The 19622-nt window shown below is 45.2% G+C and overlaps 1 protein-coding gene across 1 annotated transcript; it reads left to right on the forward strand.

Annotated features, from left to right (window-relative positions):
• Nucleotides 1-5087: 5087 nt before the first annotated feature.
• On the forward strand, nucleotides 5088-15197 carry LOC132323192 (3 beta-hydroxysteroid dehydrogenase/Delta 5-->4-isomerase-like). Its single transcript, XM_059838139.1, has 4 exons — nucleotides 5088-5274; nucleotides 5401-5614; nucleotides 10324-10488; nucleotides 14202-15197. The coding sequence occupies exons 2-4, from the start codon at nucleotides 5461-5463 to the stop codon at nucleotides 15014-15016; spliced, it is 1134 nt and encodes a 377-aa protein (XP_059694122.1). The 5' UTR covers nucleotides 5088-5274; nucleotides 5401-5460; the 3' UTR covers nucleotides 15017-15197.
• The last annotated feature ends 4425 nt before the right edge of the window (nucleotides 15198-19622 follow it).

Consider the following 19622-nt stretch of genomic DNA (forward strand, 5'->3'; position numbering starts at 1 on the left):
TTTGGGTAATTGTTACTTGTCTAAATGAATTTTCTTTAAACTGGCTGTTCCACGGCATTACCTATGTTGGGTCTTCCTCCAAAGTTCCGCTACACTGAAGAGCCAGACATGGAAAACCCTGTGCCTTGCTTTTTCCACTTGTCATGCCAAGTCTCACTGCAACCCAATCCACACACCTCTCCTGCTCAGGCACAGTAAGTGTTGTGGCTGCTATCTTCCACAGACTTGGCTTTTCCTGGATGTATTCATAAAAGATACAGAAATAAGATGAATCAGCTACCAGGCACCCCAACTGCCCTTTGAAAGTGGGGGCAGTCCTTGTCCACTGCTTCTAAGTGCAAAGCAGGGAAGGGGTGGAGCAGAGTACCACTGGTGGGGAAGGTGCCAGCTCCTTTTTCCAGCAGTGCAGCCCCCCTGCCTCCCCCTGCTTTGGAGCCAGCAGATACCCTGATACCCATTTCCCTGGCACGTGCAGGGGAGCTGTGCTACCAAAAGGTGACCTTTTGCATAAAGCCCACTTTAAATCAGCCCAAAGAAGGCAGAAGGAAGAAGCTAACCCTGTTGGTTCGCTCTGTTTAGGCTTTAGTTTCTCTCAGAGATAACAGCGTCTGCAGTGATCTTCCAGAGGCCTTCACATGGAGGCCTTCCTCTCTGCTCCAGTAACAATAAACCTTGTCAGCAGACTGACAGCCCGGCAGATAAGACTTGGGAATTACAGCACATCACACACTTTGATGGATTTCAAGGATGTACAGGAAGAAAATGAGACAACTGGGAGTGCTCAGTCCCGCAAAGGCTAAAGCAGGGGGAGGGGGATCACATCACTGCCTTTTACTACTCGTTTGGAGAAGATCCAGGCCAAATTCTTGGATGTGTGCAGTAAAAGGGTGAAAGGCAATGGGCACAAGTTGCAGTGAGGAAAATTCCAGGCAGAAATCAGTGGGGGGGAAAACCACCATGAGGGCAGTGAGACACTGCAACACGGGGTTTGTGAAACCTTCATTGTCGGAGATATCCAGAGCTTGCCGGGGCAAGGTCCAGAGCAGCCTCTCTGACGCTGCTGTGAGAAGAGGTTGGCACAGAGATCTCCCAAGGCTGCCTTTAATCTGAATTGTAGGAGGATGTCACAGAATCATTAAATAAGAGCTGCACATGCGATCTGTACCCTGCCATGCCACTGTGCTGCCACGACCACCTACCTGGAGCTGCAGAGGCAGCACCTGTATCTCTGTGAAAGGCTGCAAGAAAACATTTTCTGAGTTAAAAACAAAGACATTTGGTGAGTGAACTTAAAGTGAGAGGTCACAGGGCTCAATCAGGATAAGAATCTATTTAACAAGCCCAGTTTTTTCAAGACATTGAAAGTTTTCTATGAGCTGGGTTAGGCCTAAGCCAATGCATACCAAAGTTTTGTGCCCCATTGTCTGCACCCAGTTCTGCTTTATGTACTTGATGTCTGATATACTTTCAAGCAAGGTTAAATCTTACAAAAAAACTGTCCTCAAGATTGTAAACATGCAGCTTAAGGACTAATCAAGCCCTGCTGCTTCCCAGCATCCCTGGAGGATGGGACAGAGAATCAGCCTACTTACAAGGGTAGTTTATCTACAAAATGGATCCACACATAAACATTTTTCTTTGGCATATGATGCAAATTTCTCCAGCCTTTAAATATATGAGTCACTCATCAATTTCACCTGAGGAAATAGAGTTCTTCCTAAAACTAAAGGGAAAAGAAGACTAAATGTTTGTTTCTAGATAATTGCCCAAATCATGTGCTGTCTAATATGGCAAAGGCAAGAAGCCTTTTTGATCTTGGAGATAAAGTCAGAAATGTTTACAATCACCTTCTCCGTTCTACTGGAAGAATTTTGGTATTACTGAAATAGGAGATATTTTCTTTGTCAGGTTTGAAGACACAGAAACACTGAGGCCTCTTAAGGTGGTTTTCTTCATACCATGATAACAGTGTCTTACAGCTCTTCTCCACCATGAGAAGCTGTGTTTATTCAGAGTCCAATACAGGACAGTTGTCCACAAGTTAATTATTTAAATATTTTCCCCCTCTTGTCAGTATATAACTAGAAGAGAGGGAAATGTTTCCAGGAGGGAACAGTGCCTCCCACGCTGAAGGGCAGAAGTTTTCCTTGAGTAAATCTACATTTCAAAGTCCAGCCTCTCTCTTACAGCTGCCAGCATGCCAGCTTACAGGCATACAGTGGTAGAGAAACACATTAGTTTTTCATGTGAGAAGAAACATGGAACTGTGTGTGTGTGTGTGTTTTGGTCACAATTACTCTATATTTAGAAATCAAAAGGTCCAGCTAAATAATGAGTATGCTTTTGCTGCTTTTGCTATTCCCTGCTTCAGTTCTCATAGGTCTGGGCAACAGGCCAGACTTCCCTTTCCTGAATTAAAATTCTTTCTGGACAAATAGATCTGTTATTTCTTTCTTACTTCTGGATACCCTGATTGAGAGCAAAATCAGTTTACCTGATTCCATAATTAAACAGCATTGCCCGCTGTAAAAGTAAATTTTATCCCATAAAACATCCATACCTTGGAATGTTATTGCATAAAGCCATTCCAGTACCATGATTCAGTTTTTTCCTAATGCTGCTGGGAATTTTCCCTTCACTATTTCTCTTTGTGTCTTCTCATCTCCACTACACTCCCTCCCAATCCACTTTTCCCCTTGTGACAAGGCTCAGAAAATACATTCTCTAACACCAATCATTGCCCCAGAGTATCTGTCACAACAGGCACCAGTAAAAGCAGAGGAGCAGCTGTTCCTGGCCAGGCTGGAATGGGACATGGTGCATTGCACATATACTAAGCTGTCCACTTAGTCCACGTGTAGCATTCCTCCAACACTCATCAAAATGTACAAGCTCTGATTTTCTAAAATGATGCTCTTAGTAATGCAGTCCATTCTACAGCAAAATACCAGATTGTGGTGGCTTCATTTTACAATGAAGTCTGAGAGAAGGAAGACATCAACATAGTTAAAAAATGTCTATGCCTTGACACAGCTTGGTAAACTTTTCAAATGCTGCTCAATTATGTTTTAATCTGCAAGTCCCCTAGCTGTGCAATAACTCTGAATTTCATCGAGTTGTTCCTGGTGGTCAGGGGTCTGGTGGACTTTGGCCTTGCTGCTCACTGGCTCCATTCTGGGGTGTGCAGCCCATTCCAGCATCTGCCTCCCTGTCCTTTGGGGAACACCAGAGCCTCTCTTGTCTGCAGGAGGAGCTGGCATGGCACTCAGCAGCCCCAGCAGCGATGTCAACACCAAACAAGAGGTGAAAATGTTGTCTCTAGGTGAGACTGCAGGAAGGACCAGTAGGTCTGAGCTGGAGTTGAGCAAATTGCTGCTCTCTGACCACTGACATTCACACACGGCAGTTCAGGGGAAGGCTGCTATGCAGTCATGTATAAAACTCCCTCAAACTAAGCCAAGCATTTGTCTGAGTAGTACCTGAGAGGATAAAGCACAGCAGCAGTAAATCTCCCTGCAGTCCCCTATGAAACACACATATTCTCATATAAGCATATAATGCTAGGCTTGGTCATTCTGATAGGCAATCCTGATGCACAAGAGTGTTTTGTACCCTAAGAGGCTATGTGGTCTTGTGTGGTCTTGTAATGCCTCTTCAAAGCATTTTATTTCCTTTTTGAAAGCGAAAAGGAAGCCCTGTTACAGAGAATGCCACTTGGAGCAGCAGTATTTGGCTAGTTATTTTTCCTTGCAAAGTGCACAAAATTAATTTGCAGCAGCTTCTGATAAGAATATACAATGTCAAGGTCCTGAATGTGAAAAGCCAAGGAAAGAAGCACTGATAACAAATTTTTTAAAGCTCTGTTGGGGTAAGTAACAGATTTTCAAGGACTCTGGGATTGAAACAGTTGCCAAAACTTTGTCATCTGTGTCAGCCAAAAGCCTTTATCCTCCAACAGAAGTGGTTTTGCTTCTCTCCTGTAACTTGCAAGCCCAGTTTTGCTCTAAAAAAGTAGCAGTGTGGGGATGCTTCTACAGCTTTTCTCCAGAACTCTCTTTAATGAGTGAACAAAACCCATGATAGAATAAAAAGAGGAGCATAGCAGGTAGTGGCAAGAAAGGAAACAAAGCATTTTTAGAGATCCATCCCAGCTATGCCCCAAATCAGGGATCCCTTCTCCAGTGATTTCAGCCTAATTAATTGTGTTGCTGGCCTGCTTTGTAACTTCCTTGTCACTCAAGGCAACTCCCTATTTATCATCCTGCTTCAGCAGGGGTGGCAGCCTATCCCTGTGTGAGAGAGAGAGAGAAAATACAGCTGCAGCCAGAGTGTGCTGACAGACCCAGGAGGGCAGTGCTGGCACCAGGAGGTTCAGGCTATTGCTCTGCCTGGTCTCACAGGACAAAACAGTTTTGCTGGAAGTGGAGTGAAACCCCAGGGAGGAACACCTGGGCATTTTGCCTGCGTGTTGGAGATGTAAAGCAGTAACGACACAGATCACTGCAGAGGAACAAACAGCCTTACTTTAAACAGCTACTCTTGCACAAGACATTTCCAGAGGTGAATCTTTCCCTCCTGCAGCTTGAATTTAACTTGGATGGTACATTAAACAATTTCATCACTTCAAATGCCTGTGGTGTACTGAACAAATACAAAATCCCCAGGGTTAGTTTCTGATCTTGCACAGAGAGAGTGAGAAACCCACACTGTAATGGGGGAGCCCAGCATCCAGAAAATATATAGCAGCAGAATTCACTCCTCAAGCCACTTTAAATAGCTTCTCCTCTATTTACATTTAATTTAAATGATCCCTACCTTCAATATTGGCACAATATCGGCGCTGTATTACACAAGCAAGTGCAGCTGAAGAGAATTATCAACATGGGGGTTTATTTTCTGGGGATTTAGGGATGCAGGACCACATCTAGGCTCAGACCTCACTGTATCCAGAGCCTTACTCTTTGGGGGGAGTGGTGTGGAAGCATCACATTCTTTTGCAGCAAAGGAGGCACTCAAGAGGGAGGGGAGCAAAATGACCGAGGTGGAGGTGGTGCCCAGCAGGATATAAATACAGGCAAATCTCCCCCACGGTCTTCTGAGTGCTAGGGAGGTGGAACCAAGACTCAAGGCAGTGGGGTTTGTTTGGCATTGAAGTCGATTTTGAGCATTTTCAGATTTGTTAATTGAATTGGTGGTTTGTAATAATTTGTTAGAATGTTTTCTTTGCATGGAAAAAATACATAGACTGCTTCTGAATAGGAATAGCTAGCAAAAGTAAGGCACGCTTAAAAATTTGTTTAATGTAGGGATTAAAGTTTGTTTTTCAGTAGTCTCTCCTTCTGGTAACACCCTTTGATTTGCAGTGTTTCCAGAGGTTGTGTCATATGTTCCTTCCCTCAGGCAGGAGGAGAACCAAGCTCAAGAGACAGCAAATCCACCAGCGAGGAGCAACGCAGAGCAATGTCCCTGGCTGGGGTGAGCTGCCTGGTGACAGGGGCAGGAGGGTTTCTTGGCCAGAGGATTGTGTGCTTGCTGCTGGAAGAAGAGGAGGCTCTGGCTGAGATGCGGCTGCTGGACAAAGCCTTCAGCGCGGAGGCGCTCGGCAGGTTTGACAGTAAGTGCCTTTTCCTGGGACTGTGCTGCAGTCCCACGGGGGTAGCTGGGAAACCTTTACCTCTCATCTGAACCAGCTTTGCAGATAGAGGTTTTATCTCAAGGAACCCTTGCTTTATCCCTCCCTCCCCCTCCAGCACAGGAATCAGATGTAAAATGTGAAAACAAGAGGGTTTTCTGTCAGGCCCTGAGGATTCTGTATACTGTCCTTGCAGTAAACAGGCTGTCTTCAACCTGACTTCTCTTACAGCAAAACCCACAGAGCAAAATTAGTGCAAAAATCTCAGACTTCTTCATGGGGAAAGGGAAAATTCAAGCACTGCTATACTGGGTGGGAGGGCAGAGGTGTCCAAGCATGCTGTGCTGGGCTCTGGTGGGCCAGACAGAGAAGGCAGTGAAAAATTGGCGGGTGCAAATTCCAATGGTTTTCTTCAACCTGTGATTAATTCGATTAATAGTGATCTTCTGGCTGAGACCTGTGGGGAGGTATTTTTAAAACTGCTTCTGTTAATAACATTATTGCAGTTTCCTGTTTAAGCAAATGCTAAACAGAAGAGACAGAACACATTTGCAAAGGGCAAGGCAGGCTTCTTGAATGGATTGGAGACAACACAAGGGAATGATGTGCCCAGTGTCAGAAACAGTCTGTGGCAGGGAAAGCAGCTCAGAGTGTTTTATTTTGAATGCCCTATTTATCAAGATGCACTGAACACATCTATAAAAAGGCATCTAAGGAGCCTAAATTCAGTCAGGTTCATAAGTCCCTCCATTATGTTTACTTAACAGTAACTTCCTCCATCACATCTTCACTGCAAGACTCCTCTTCCTCAATGCAGGAAACTATATGGAAACCCTTAAGGAATATCTCTGTATGGTTTGCTGAAGTGCCTCAATCACTCTATAGAGCATGAAGTGTCATCAAGGGACAGCAACAGTGCACAGTATACCTGGTACAAATTGCACAAGCCTTTATCATGGTTTTACGTCACTCAAACTTCTTCTCCATTAAATCTGACTCAGCATTTCAGTATTTCTAAATGCCCCTGAGCCTTGCAGCAACCTGTCCTGCTCTGGTTTCCAGAGAGTTTCCTCAGAAACAAACCCAAAACCTGCAGCTACAGTAGAGGCTGAAGCAGCAGGAGTGTGTGTGGTTTAGCACTGATGCAGCAGTGCAGAGCCATCTACACTGCTTTGGGCCAGAAGAGCTTTGTGGGGATAATGGAGCATCCTGGGGAGTGAAAACCATTGTTTGTGTGAGCAGGCTTGGCTGGGCTGCAGCAAACGTTTTGATGTTTTGGTTTTTTGTTAATAGGCAAGCTCTATGCCCTCTTTCCTTATCCTCCCTTCTTCCTCCATGGAGCATGGCCCACACTCCCCCTCTCCTATTCTTTTAACATTCCTTCTGCCTATCTGAGCAGCACAGGAGGTAGAGAAAAATCAGTTGCCAAAGCCTTTTCTTCCTTATAAACAGGTTATAGGGGCCATAGGCTGACAGTCCAGATTTGAACCCCTACATTTTGACAGGCAGCTCCTCTGTCTGCATCAGCCCTTGTGGCGACATCTCTTCTAGTGCCCTGCTAGTCCCTGTGCTCAGGACTACCCGAAATATTTCCCTGCTGTTCCCTTTCAAGCCCTTCTCTGACTCAGTGACTCCTATTCCAAGGGCTGGGCTGCTGCAAAACCTGTGGGTGGGGCTGGAGTCTTCTGACCTGCATTATTTTTACTACAGGGACTTTTACTTGCTAGCCGATGTTATCTGGATTTCTGGAACAGCCAGGAGCAGAGCTGAGTGGGTTTTTTCCCTCACCAATCTCTTGAGCACGTTGCACTGGCAATATCTGTGCAGAGTCAGGGCTGTGGGCAGTGAGACAGAACAGCCTGTGCAAGTCACAGGTCTTTGTGCCAGAAGGCACCCAGGGGCACTCCTCTTTTGTCCAAACAACCTTCCTGCTGAGAGCTTGACCGTCCCACTCAGTCTGTGTAAGACAGTGGCATTTGTGGTCTTCCACAGCCCCAGGGAGTCTGGGATGATCCAGTCAGTGTCCAGGGCAGTGAGTCGGAGTCCACCCGGTTCCATTGTGCGGCTGAGAATGGATATGAAGTTGAACAGGGTACTTTGGTGCCTGGGTTTCTTACCTCCCACCTCCCATGGCAGATTATTTATCTTTCTGCCTTTCCTGTGCTCCCACTTACACAATCCTTCTTTTGCTGTTCACTATTGCATTGGCACTTCTGGAGAAATCAAAACTCCTGTGTTTTGCTCAAGTTTAGGGTAAATAGTCTGTACTGCTGAGTCAAAAACTGCTCACAACAGGACACTGAATTTTATTGAGAAATCATTGCATTTTCAAGCAAAAACTACCCACAGCAAGCAGGGAGATTACTTACAACTCAGAGGACACAGAAACCACTGGTGAAGAAGAACAAGTTTTCCCAATGAGTAGATACTTTGTCATAATCACTTTATGCCAAAATGGAGAGCTGACTTGAATTTATGCTGTTCCTCCCCCTCTGACCTACCCACATGTGTTCTTTTGCTGCCTGGGCAATGGTTTGTCTAGATGGAAATCAAGAGCAGTTCTCTGTGCTGGCCATCTCAGACTGAAACCACTGCCAGTCATTCCTTAACTCTCTTTTCTTCCAAGCTCACCTGTAGTTTTCTCTTCACCCGGAGCAAAACAAGATCAATCTTCTGATTCCTGACAGGCAGCTGATGCTGCTAAAGGGAGCAAGGCCCAAATTGTACCTACCATGGCAACTTCTGCTGGCTAAAACGATATAGAGGAGCAGATTTCCTGACTCACATCACACACACACAAACTGCAAGCCCAAACAAGGCACAAAGCATGCAGACAGCAGATTTCTTGGGACTGGCTTTAAAAGGGACAGGCTTCTTCTGTACTTTTCCTGAAACCTTTGATTTGCACGTGTGAAACTTCCTTTTTCCTAACCCCTTCCTGGGCACTGTGATAACTTTAAAGAGGTCACATGTCAGAATTAATGTTGTGAAAACTATTTCTGTCTGTTTTTGGGATTATTACAACCCCATAAAGCCTCGTTCATGGAGAACATCAACCTTAGGGTAATACAGACACTAATATTTATTAGAGCAAATCTAACTACCAGGTGCTTAAAAAAAGCCCAGCCCTAGTCTGGCACCTTTGCATCCATGCAAGCAGAGATCAGAGTGAAGCTTCTGGAGATGGAAGTCTGTAAAGTAAAGGAGCAGAAGACAGCATGTGGCAGTGACTGTGCTGGGAGGGCAGCAACTCTAGATTTAGTAACAGTTCAGCAAATGTTTCACAAATCTTAAATCTCAGACCAACTGTTTGTGGTGGGGGAAAAAAGCCCCTTAAGCCTGTTGCATCAGAATAATTGTTAAAATGACACAGGATTACATTCGTAGTGTGCTATAGAGAAAATGAGATAAAATAATTTTAAGATCTATTCCCACTCAGTTCCAGATCTAACAGCTGTCTCTTGCAGTGTTTCCTATTACAGACATGGGATGAAATAGTGCCTGCTTTGGAGCTGGTGACAAAGCTCTAGGATACATGAGATTTCAGTCATGGCTGAAGCTAAAAGCTGTACAAATTAATCAGGTTCTCCTCTTATCTAAAAGGGGCATTTGATTACCCTGGAAGAAGACAGAAGCCCGTGCTGCAGAGACCCTGCCCAGCAGCTGTGCCAGGGGAGCCATCTAGTGCAGCCACAGCAGAGGCTCCCAGAGGACTTGCTGATGGCACCAGCTCCTCACAGGCTGTGGCTCGTGCTGAGGAAGTCCCCTCCTGTCCCGCAGCACTGCTGCAGCCAGGCCAGCTGAGGTCCCTGCACAGCAGCATTGCCTTGGACTGTGCATTTTTCCAAGTGATTGTCAGGTGCTGGCTCATGTTTGTGCAGCTCTGGGCTGCAGAAAGAATCCTTCTACCCAGCACAGGATGGCTCTGAGACCTAGAGCTCCTCTGGGGCCACACACTGCAGCTGCTGTGGAGGGCTTAGAAAGCAGGATTTAAGCAAACCAGGCTGAGGTAGCTCAGGAGAGCACTCTTGAGAGTTCAGGTATGAAGCAGAAAGACGTGCAGGCTAAAAATTACCCACAGCACAGACACTGAAATGGAGCCAGAGCTGGAAGAGGCACTGTAAGTCCTGGCCAATGCTCAAGAAAAAGCTGTCAGAATTGTATGTGATTTATTAGAAGAGCTGCAAATACAGGCAAGGTAAAGGGGCACAGAGTAGGTATGAACACATCTCTGTGCTCACATGCTCTGGGTGGAGAGAGATCATTCATCAGCTTGAAGACAGGAACATGCAGTGCCTGCTCAGTGCTCTTGGGTTAACACACCTATAGCCAGCCAGCCACCAGGACATGCACAGCTAAAGCTGCTCCTCTGGGAACTTCAACACAGCCACAACTCAAGGAAGCTTGCTAGCAGTGGAAAAGATCTCCCTCTAAAAAATAAAATGGAAAGAAACACGTTGAGTATTGGTGCCAGATCTATGGCGGGTGATGCAAAATAAGTCTCTGTAGCACTGTAGTTAGCACTGACAGTAGAGTCCAGGGAAAATGCCTTCTGTTTCACAGCCTTAAAATATCCCTGCAGTTCCTGGGCAGTCAGCACCTGCCAGGCAGGGTCAGCTCTTCACCAGCCTTCCAGTGCTCTCCTTAGGGGGCCTGTAAGATCTTGTGCTATGTTTTCTCTGCCCCTGCAGAGTTCAAGGGGAAGACTGAGGTGAAAATCCTGGAAGGGGACATCCGAGATGTGACATTCCTGCACCGTGCCTGCCAGGGGGTCTCCCTCGTCATCCACACGGCTTCCCTCATTGACACCCTGGGCCTCATCGACAAGAAGCTGCTCTGGGAAGTCAATGTGACAGGTGAGCAGGGGAAGCACCTTCCTCAAAGCCACATCTGTGTCCTCGCCACTGCTCGGGGGGGAGCACCTGAGCCGTGGTTGTTTTGGGCCAGGTCACCTGGCTTGTCCTGCGTCTTGCACAGGCATACCCTGGGGTGCAAATCCCATGTCTGTGCAACCCCAAGAATTTCTGGGCCTCTCCACACCCAGTCTCTTCCACTTCAGGGCAGGGCAGGATCTCTCCTTCTTGGCAACACTTCTGTATGCCCATGCTGAGGTCTGCACAGGCCCTGCCTTCAGTGGTGATAGTCATAAACCCATGCTCAGGGGAACTTTCTGAAAGCAATTTACCTCTGAAACCCCAATGCTCACCTCAGAAATTGGTCCTTACTCTCACCCCACATGGCATCCCTGACTGTGTGCATTTTTCAAAGTTTACAAATACTGCCGACTTTGGCTGCAGTTACAGAAATGTTGCATTGATGACATCCCAGAGCCTGCAGCTCTCTCCTTGCTATTCTTTCTCTTCTTCTTTTTCTCCTTTTCCTTCCTTTGCCTTTAAGTCTGTGTGTGCAAGAAGGCAGTTGAGAGGAGCAAGTGCTCTCCCACCTTGAGCTTATAATTTAAAATTCCCCAACAAACTCAGAGCTTTGGGAGGGAGGGGTTTCAGTGGCTCAGGGATGGGATTTTCCCTTCCACTAAGGAACCCCCATTCTTCAGGAAATATCAGGTGAAGGGAGAAAGTTTAGACTTAGGAATGGCCCATGTAGCATCACCTACCAGGAAGTTTAAATGTATTTCCTAAAAGAACAACTTCAGCCCCTGTCTGTGATGCCAAAACCCTCAGTGCCACTCTGAGGACTGGCACTGCCAAACCTGCATGCACACTGGCCTCCCTGACTGCCTTGCTTCAACTGCCTGGGGCAGATTTGGGGAAGATGTTCTTCTTTACACAAACAGCTTTCCCAGTTCTCTGTTCCTCTCTGCCACAGCCACAGGGCTTCTTCACAGAAAAATGAGGAACATACCTGTACAGGCATCGCTTTCACAGATATTGGCTGCTCACCAGTGTTCAGAGGAAGAGAGAATTCTTGGCAGTTGAGGTGTTTCTTACATGTACCTTAAAAACAGTGGGATGGCATTTCAGTTATTTTAGTGTGGCTCATTCCCTGTATCATTAGCTTCCAGACCCTTTCATTTTGGCTCAATCAAAGCCACAAATTATCAGTGATCAAAGCATAGAGCCCACTGGGCAGCCTCTTAGGCCCCTGTCAGGAGGGAAGAGTAGAAAGGCAAGTTCCTGGAAACCTGTGCATTGAGTAATCTAAAAATATACCTGGTTGGTAGTTCAGAGAGAGGATTTCTAAAGCTCTGTCTTGATGACTGTACTCCTGCTACAATCTGTTTTTTCACAGCAGAATGTGCTGCTTAAACACATTTTACCATGGGGAATAAAAAAAAGCCCCCTGGGCCAGGGAGGATTAGCTGATAACATTTGCTAGAAGGAAATACCATCCCCAGTCCTGCTCCCAGAGCCCAGTGGCCACAAGGTCAGTGAGTGAATACTGCTGTCCCCTCTTCCCTGTTTTCTTCCATTTCCATTCTGATGCTGTTCTGGTTTTCTGATCAGCCAGGACACTGCTATATATTTCATGGGCTTGCAGGATGAAAGTTTTGTTTCTCCTAGAAAATAAAACTCATGTAATATCAATGTTTCAAGAATCAGATGTGGATGTTCACGAACCAGGACAGAAGGGAGAAACTTCAACTTGCCTTGGTGCAGGGCTTTCCTCCATTGCCATACAATATCTCAGAGCAAAAATATCTTTTTTAGGAAGGAAGGGAATCAAATTTTTCAAAGGAAGGGAATTGAGAAAATAATTAACTATAAACAAAGCAAAATACCTTCTGTGAACCAGATCCTTAACCAGAAGGGCAAACAAACCAAGGGGACCCTCTCACTGAATAAAGCATGTAATACAGTAATAATTTACTTATTACATGCTATATGGAAGATACTCAGATTCCCATTACTGTAGAATCTTTAAACTTTTACATATAGTTTTGATTTACAAATAAACCACATTTTATTTGGGTGAAATTCATCTTGAACAGATACCAACTGTCAAGATAATTTTATGATTGCCTTTTTCTAAAACTTGCTATCTCATTTGATTTCATCAAGACCTTCTGCATTTGATTACTTTCCCTCATTTTTCATACAGTAGTGACAGCAGGAATAAAGCTATTATTTTTAAAATAATAAAATAAATAAATTTTTTTTCCAGATGACCCTGGCTTTTATGTCATCTAAACAGGCTGAACTCAGTTTTCACATTAATTTATTCCTGCCTGTGTAACTTTTTTTCAGTTCACTTCCTTAATGTTTCTGAAAGCCTCATTCAGATTTGTTTTCCATTTGTTTCAATGTCTTTCTTTTTCTTGTTCAAGCTTGAAAAGAGGAATTTTGGTGCCCTAACAATATTCAGTTCAATAATTCTTCCTATTTTTCACTCATTAACAAGTCCATATTTTGCTGCCAATATTCCTGGCTCTTCTGAACCTCTTTAATTCATTATATTTGTTTCAGTCACACTAGCCTGGTCTGCACTGTGCTGCCTTCAGTTGTTGCTGTAACAGACTGAGCAGACTTGGAAGATCTTTAATGTGCCTCACTGCCTGTGCTTGATTGTATCCCCTGGATTTTAGCCTACACCCTTCTGGTACCATACCAGTCATTTTAATTTAATGTTCCTTTGCCAAAAATGTTTCCAAATGTCTTTGAGCTGTGTCTTCTCTTCCTAATTCGCTGGCCTTTTTACATTTCATTTCTCTCATTACAATAAGTAAGGCAATTTCTGCCTCAAAGCTGGGTAGAAAGAGATTATTCTAATTGCAAGTATAACAACACAACTTATTAAAGTATTTATTTCCCCCTTCAGAGTGCTTTCCTTGTTTAACCTTCTTGGCTATTTAAAAGACTTTGAACAGCTGACCTCTGCTGCCCCCAATGAAAGCATTAAAGGATTTAAAATGTAAGAAATCCTGTACTACTGCAAGGAAAAGCCAGATTGCCAGAAGAGGAGGCTTACACACACAAACCTCTCTTTGCTCATTGCACTTCATGATCTTTGACTACATGTTATCATGCCTTGCTTCACCATGTTTCTCTCCAAGCCCTTCTCTTTACTCAGTCAAATACTGTATAAATTTGCACTGGGTGTGAGTGCACTGATTTTGGAGCAGATCTTCAGGTCCCGTAATAATTCTGTCCTTTCTTAGCAAACCACCCAAGAGCATCCTCAAACCTGAAAAACATGGGCTTCACCACAGGGCATGGATGACACCTAAGGGGAGGGGCAGCTTCTGAAGGTTCTCTGCCTTAAGCCCACTCAAGTTGGCACAAGTCCCTGAATCCGTGCTCAGTCTCCATGCTAAGTTAAAGAAAGGCAAAAATTTTATTCTTGTCATAAAAAACTCCCCACAACATGCAATTAGGATCAAAATTCACCCTTGTTTAACTCTGGAAGGTGCACTGATACCACGTAAATACAGATTCAGAGCAGGTTTAGTGTCACTGAATATACTGCCCTGTTCAGGACAGGATTCTTCCAGCTGCAGGGAAGGAGATCTGGCTAAGCTCAGGCCAGAGATGCTGTTTCTGATCTGAAACCCCCACTTTTTCCTGGTTAGGAGGCCCTGACCTAGACTGCCTTTCATGTTTGTTTTCTGAAGGCACTCAGCTGCTGCTGGAGGCGTGTGTCCGCTGCAACGTCCAGCACTTCATTTACACCAGCACCATAGAAGTGACGGGCCCAAACTGCAGAGGGGACCCCATCTTCAACGGGGACGAAGACACAGCTTATGAGAGCACATCCAAATTTCCTTATGCCCAAAGCAAGAGACTGGCAGAGGAGTCTGTGCTGAAAGCAGACGGCCAGGTGCTGAAGGATGGTGGCACGCTGATGACCTGTGCCCTGAGATCCATGTACATTTTTGGGGAAGGCTGCCCGTTTCTCCAGGGCCATCTGGATAAGTGCCTGCTGAACAAGAACATCTACCTGCGCTTCTCCAGGAAGGAGGCTCTGGTGAACCCCGTGTACGTGGGCAACATCGCCTGGGCGCACGTGCAGGCGGCCAAAGCCCTGCGAGCCCCGCAGAGAGCCAAGCACGTCAGGGGCAAGTTCTACTACATCTCAGATGACACCCCTCACATGAGCTACGCTGACCTGAATTACGAGCTGACCAAGGAGCTGGGGTTCGGCATCGAGCCCCGGCTCCCCATGCCCCTGACAGTGCTCTACTACTTCTCGCTGCTGCTGGAGGTGCTCAGCTTCCTGCTGCGCCCCTTCGTCCGATACGTGCCCTCCACCAACCGCCACCTGGTCACGCTGCTCAACACCCCCTTCACCTTCTCCTACAGAAAGGCACAGCAGGATTTTGGCTACGTGCCCCGCTACACGTGGGAAGAGGCCAAGCAGGGCACTGGAGAGTGGATCGCCTCCGTGATCCCCCAGAGAAGGCTGTGCTTGCAAAGCAGCACTGCCTGAGCCCGGAGAGGAGCTGAAACCCAGCTAAGCAAGTCGGGCCTTGAGCCACAGGAGAGCTGGGAGAGCAGCAGCAGCAGCAAACTACAAAGCATTTAAATGAATCCTTTGTGTAAGAGCCCACTGAAACCCCTCACCCCCAACCTCAGAATAAATAAAAGTGGAATGTTCATTTGTTTGCTGAGTACAGGCTGATGAGGGTAACTGTATTGCATAGCCCACACCCACTTGTACATCTCTGCAGCACAAGGACCGATTTTAGCAAGACTCCACACAATCCATGGTGTGAACATTTCAGCCCTTCTTTCCCTCCACGCCACCTCCAAGGCTTTTGTAAAACACAGCTTGTCCTAGAAGTAGGATTACACTTTACAAATGTGCACCACTCAGCTACACCCTGTTCACTCAGAGTTTGCCAGCCTCACCAAACAGGCAGCAGGCAGAAGCCACCTGATGGCAAAAGCTGCAACAAATCTTGTTCACTTTTTCAAGGGTGTTGTGCATTTCATGTTCACCTGACAGCCAAACTTTGAGCGCTGTAAGCATCATGAGATCAAAAGTACAATGTAAGTGCAATACGGTTTTAGGCAGGACAGTGTGTGGAGGGAGAGAAGGGACAGATTTGGTCAGGTGAATTCTTCTTTATACACCCTCATTTTGCAGTAAATTCTGTGGGTGTCCAGCAGAACAACTTCAAGAAAATGAAAGGGAAAAAAATATTGCAGGAAGGCCTTGATCACAGAGGGGTGTCACTGCAGAGTCAATGTATTTGTGACCACTGAGGAAAAATAAAGAGCACTGAAAAAAATCCTGCTCTTACCACGTTTCAGCTGGGAACAAAGGCTAACCTAGGCTGATGGGTACACGTGTGCTGCCCCTGTGCTTCTCTGATGGCCACATGAGCTTCTGCACAATGTGTAACTTGACTTGTGGGCAAAAACACAGATCTTGTCTGAACAAACAAATCTGATCCAGTGTTTGTTTCTCAAACATGCTTCTCTTCTCACCTGCTGAAAACAACTCTAAAAGATGGGAAATTCTGTCTTGTTTTGGAGGTGTGAACAGAAACATTTCACCTGACTCAATACTAATGTAGATAAATCACATTTCCAGGGGTGCTGAGTGCTTGAAGTCTGTGCTGAGTTTAATTATCCAGCACCCTAGACATTAGGTAGTCCCAGTGCAAACATTACTGTGTGCTTCAGTAACATCTTTGGTTAACTGTGTAAGGTCTGAAGTAGTAGAATAGCAGAGTGACCAGAGCTGTCAGTCATATTCTGGGGACCCAGATCCCCACAAGGGTATGGCCTTTGGTATCCATCTGCCTGCAAGGAGATTACTTAATGCCTCCCTGCCTTCAGATGTGCCTTTTCACCTTTTCTGCCATGGTGACAGTGATTATCAAACATCCTGAAGGAACACAGGACCTCTCTTGAAAAGAGGTCTGGGGAGAGAAGGAAGGGTCACAACTGCTTTGGGTGCAGCTGCTTTAGGCCCTGGCAGAGCATCAGCTGGTCCTGCCAGGCCTCTGGGACACTGCACTTAGATCTCTGTGCTTTTTTCTTCTCCATCCCCTTCCATGGACATTGCTCCTCTTCCCTGCCCTGCAGGCACACTCTTACTTTATTTATTCTGCTCTCTGCCCACCCTTAGAAAAGCAAAAACGTGTTTAACACAGTAACACCCACAGTTTTTCTAGGCTAATGATATTTCATCCTAATGCTCAGTGAGTGCCAAGCAATGGGTGCAGCCATGGCTGCTCTGTCACTGAGGTAGGAACAGGAAGAGCAATCCAGGCACAGGGAATTAGAGCAGGAAAGGAAGAGGGAGAACAGCAGCAGCAAAGCCACTATTCCACAGGGGGAGACACTTCTCATGTCAAAGGGATGGGGTATTAAAACACATTCCAGAAAACTGGGACATCTTTCCACATGTTTAACAGAGGCCCTAAAATATCCACAGATGCTGCCAGAGAGAATAAAGGACACTTTTTCTTCCACAGTCCAGTGACTTGTTTCCCAAGTGCAAGCTCCCACTGCCAGAGCTTTCTTTGCCATTTTTGCCTTCACAGGAAGACAGTGGGATCTTTTCATCTCTCCAAGAGCCTTGCTCCCAACAGTCAGATTTCTAAGTGCCAAATTCCTCCTTTGTTGAACTTCCTCCCTGTGTCTTGCTACCACCCTCCCTTACTTCAATCCCCATGACAAGCCATTCCTGCTTACAGGAAGCTTATTCCCCGCTCCTGTCCCTACCTGAGCACCCCTGGGTTGGCATCTGTGCTGTCTTTTGCTTCAGGTGGCTGCCCCAAATAGTGGAATAAAGCATCCTGGAAGCCCAAGGGAGTGGCTACCTGAGACATTTATCCTGCTGCTCGGAGGCACTGGAGCTGTTGTGTGCTGGTACCCAGTGACAAAAACGAGCCAATGAGGATATGCCAAGGATACCAAGAGGGAGAACAGGCAAACTTACTGCAGAGGGTTGATTTTCTGCAAGTTTGCACTCCAGCCTGCTTTGCAGAAGCTTGTTTCCATGCTCTTACCCTTGGCAGGTTAGCAAAATGGCTACAAAATGGACTTGATCAGGACGAGCCTTGTTGCTTTCAGGTCAGCTGACCAGGACCATTCCTCTGATTTAATTAGTTTGTCTGGCAATCACTAAAGCAAACTATTGGTTATCAATGAAGCTCCACTGTCAACAGCATCACAGTCAGTAAGAAGACCTTTACTTCTGTATAAACAATGGAAGAGAAAAGAAAACCCCAAAACATGAGGGCTGCTTTGCTGGACAGGTGTTTATTTACCCTTCAGACATGCAGAAAAGGAAGAAATAGCAAATATATATCAGTGATACTTACATGCTACAGGCAAATTAATGACTTCTGGTTCCAACAGGTTCAAAACCCTACATTTATAAAGACCACCATTTGCTGTTAAATATTTTGCCACTGCAGAGGAGCAGAGTTTTGCTAGCTAAAAGGGCCAGGAACTATAATAATGCACATTTTGAATGGATTTAGGGACAAGGAAGAAGCTGCAGAGGAACAGAAGGAAGAATAGCTCTCATGTCAATACCAGAAATCCATGCCTGGAATTGGTATCATTAATATAGGATACAGTCAGTGGAGGACAGTTGGATAGTTGATGCCAATGAACATGTTTTTGTGAAAAATCCATTTTATCAGACAAACATGACACTGGTATCCTGAGTGCATTTCAGGCTTCAAATAACAATAATTTGAATTATGAATTTAAATGAATTAATACAGACTAAATTATAAAATCACAAAATTAATGTTAACTTTCTCAATAATGATCTTTAAAACTGATTTTTTTTTCCTTTTTTAAAGCTTTGGCTCAGTTTACAGGCTTTGTGCAGAATAACAATGTGAAAAGTTATGTACAACCCCTGTTATGTAGGAAACCAAAAGTACCAATTATCTCTTGACCTGAGAAATCTGTCACTTATACATGCAGCTATAATGGATTACAGTGGCTCTAAAGCTAGTTTGGGAAGTGGGAGCACAGTTGGGTACATTCCCAAAGAACAACTTCACCGCTCCCTGCCATGACCCCTGCACTCCCTTGTAATACTCTTCTCCCTCCTGAAAGCTCTCCCTCTGCATCTCCATCTCAGCTCAAAATCCACTGGATAACTGGAATTCATGTATGGCTGTGCAATGGATTTCTTACTCAGACCAGTGATCGCTATTTCTAGGCATTCCTCATTCACAAAGCTAAACTTGTCTCATTTCTTAAATAAGACGTGTCTCTCCAGTGCTGGCAGCAAGCACTGAATAATAAGCAGTTAAGGATTAATCTGCAAAAGGGAAAAGAACATTAATCAAAAATAAAGATTTATTTAATCTCTAGCTTGATCCTATAACAGGTGCCACTCAAAATGCTTAACATGCATTGTGGAACACCAGCAAGACAGAGAAAGATGGGGATTTTTTGCTGCCTAAAATGTGGAAAGACAATCCAGAAACTTGAAAGGAAATAAAATACATGTGGGCAAAAAATGCTTTGAAGGTACTGATATACTCAGTAATCATCTCATCCTTTCAGGGTTTTTTTTTTTTTTTTTTTTTTTTGGTAAAAAGAAAATAAATTACAGGAATGAAGCACCGTCAGCTTCTCTATTTTCTTTTTCAAATATTCCTGCACCTCAACATTTTCTATGTGGTGATTTCATCAGAGGCTAGATATATATTTTTCTGATAATGCCACATGCAATTCTAGTTATCCATGTAGGTTTAATTTATCCAGACCAAAAGCACGCTGGATTTCTTACACGCACTTGGCCTTTTTACATGCTCTATTTGCAATTTGTTTGTGCTGATGACATAAGGAGCGCTGCACACTCAGCACTAAGCCCAGGAAAGTTCACTTTCAGGGGGGAGTTTCTTTTGGTCCATCTTGGAATTGATGTCTCTTCTCTACAGGGCTCTTGAAACAACCTCTGGCCCACAGGTGCTGCTGCAGCAAGGGTCTCTCTGGCCAGCCACGAGCAAGAATCAAGAGATGAAAACTGCTTGACCCCGATCACGGCGCGGCAGGTTTTGCCTGTACAAAGTGGGTGAGGCAGCCATTCTGCAGTGTTCAGCTTCTCC

This window comes from Haemorhous mexicanus, chromosome 2 (genome assembly GCF_027477595.1).
Source record: "Haemorhous mexicanus isolate bHaeMex1 chromosome 2, bHaeMex1.pri, whole genome shotgun sequence".
Taxonomy (NCBI): domain Eukaryota; kingdom Metazoa; phylum Chordata; class Aves; order Passeriformes; family Fringillidae; genus Haemorhous; species Haemorhous mexicanus.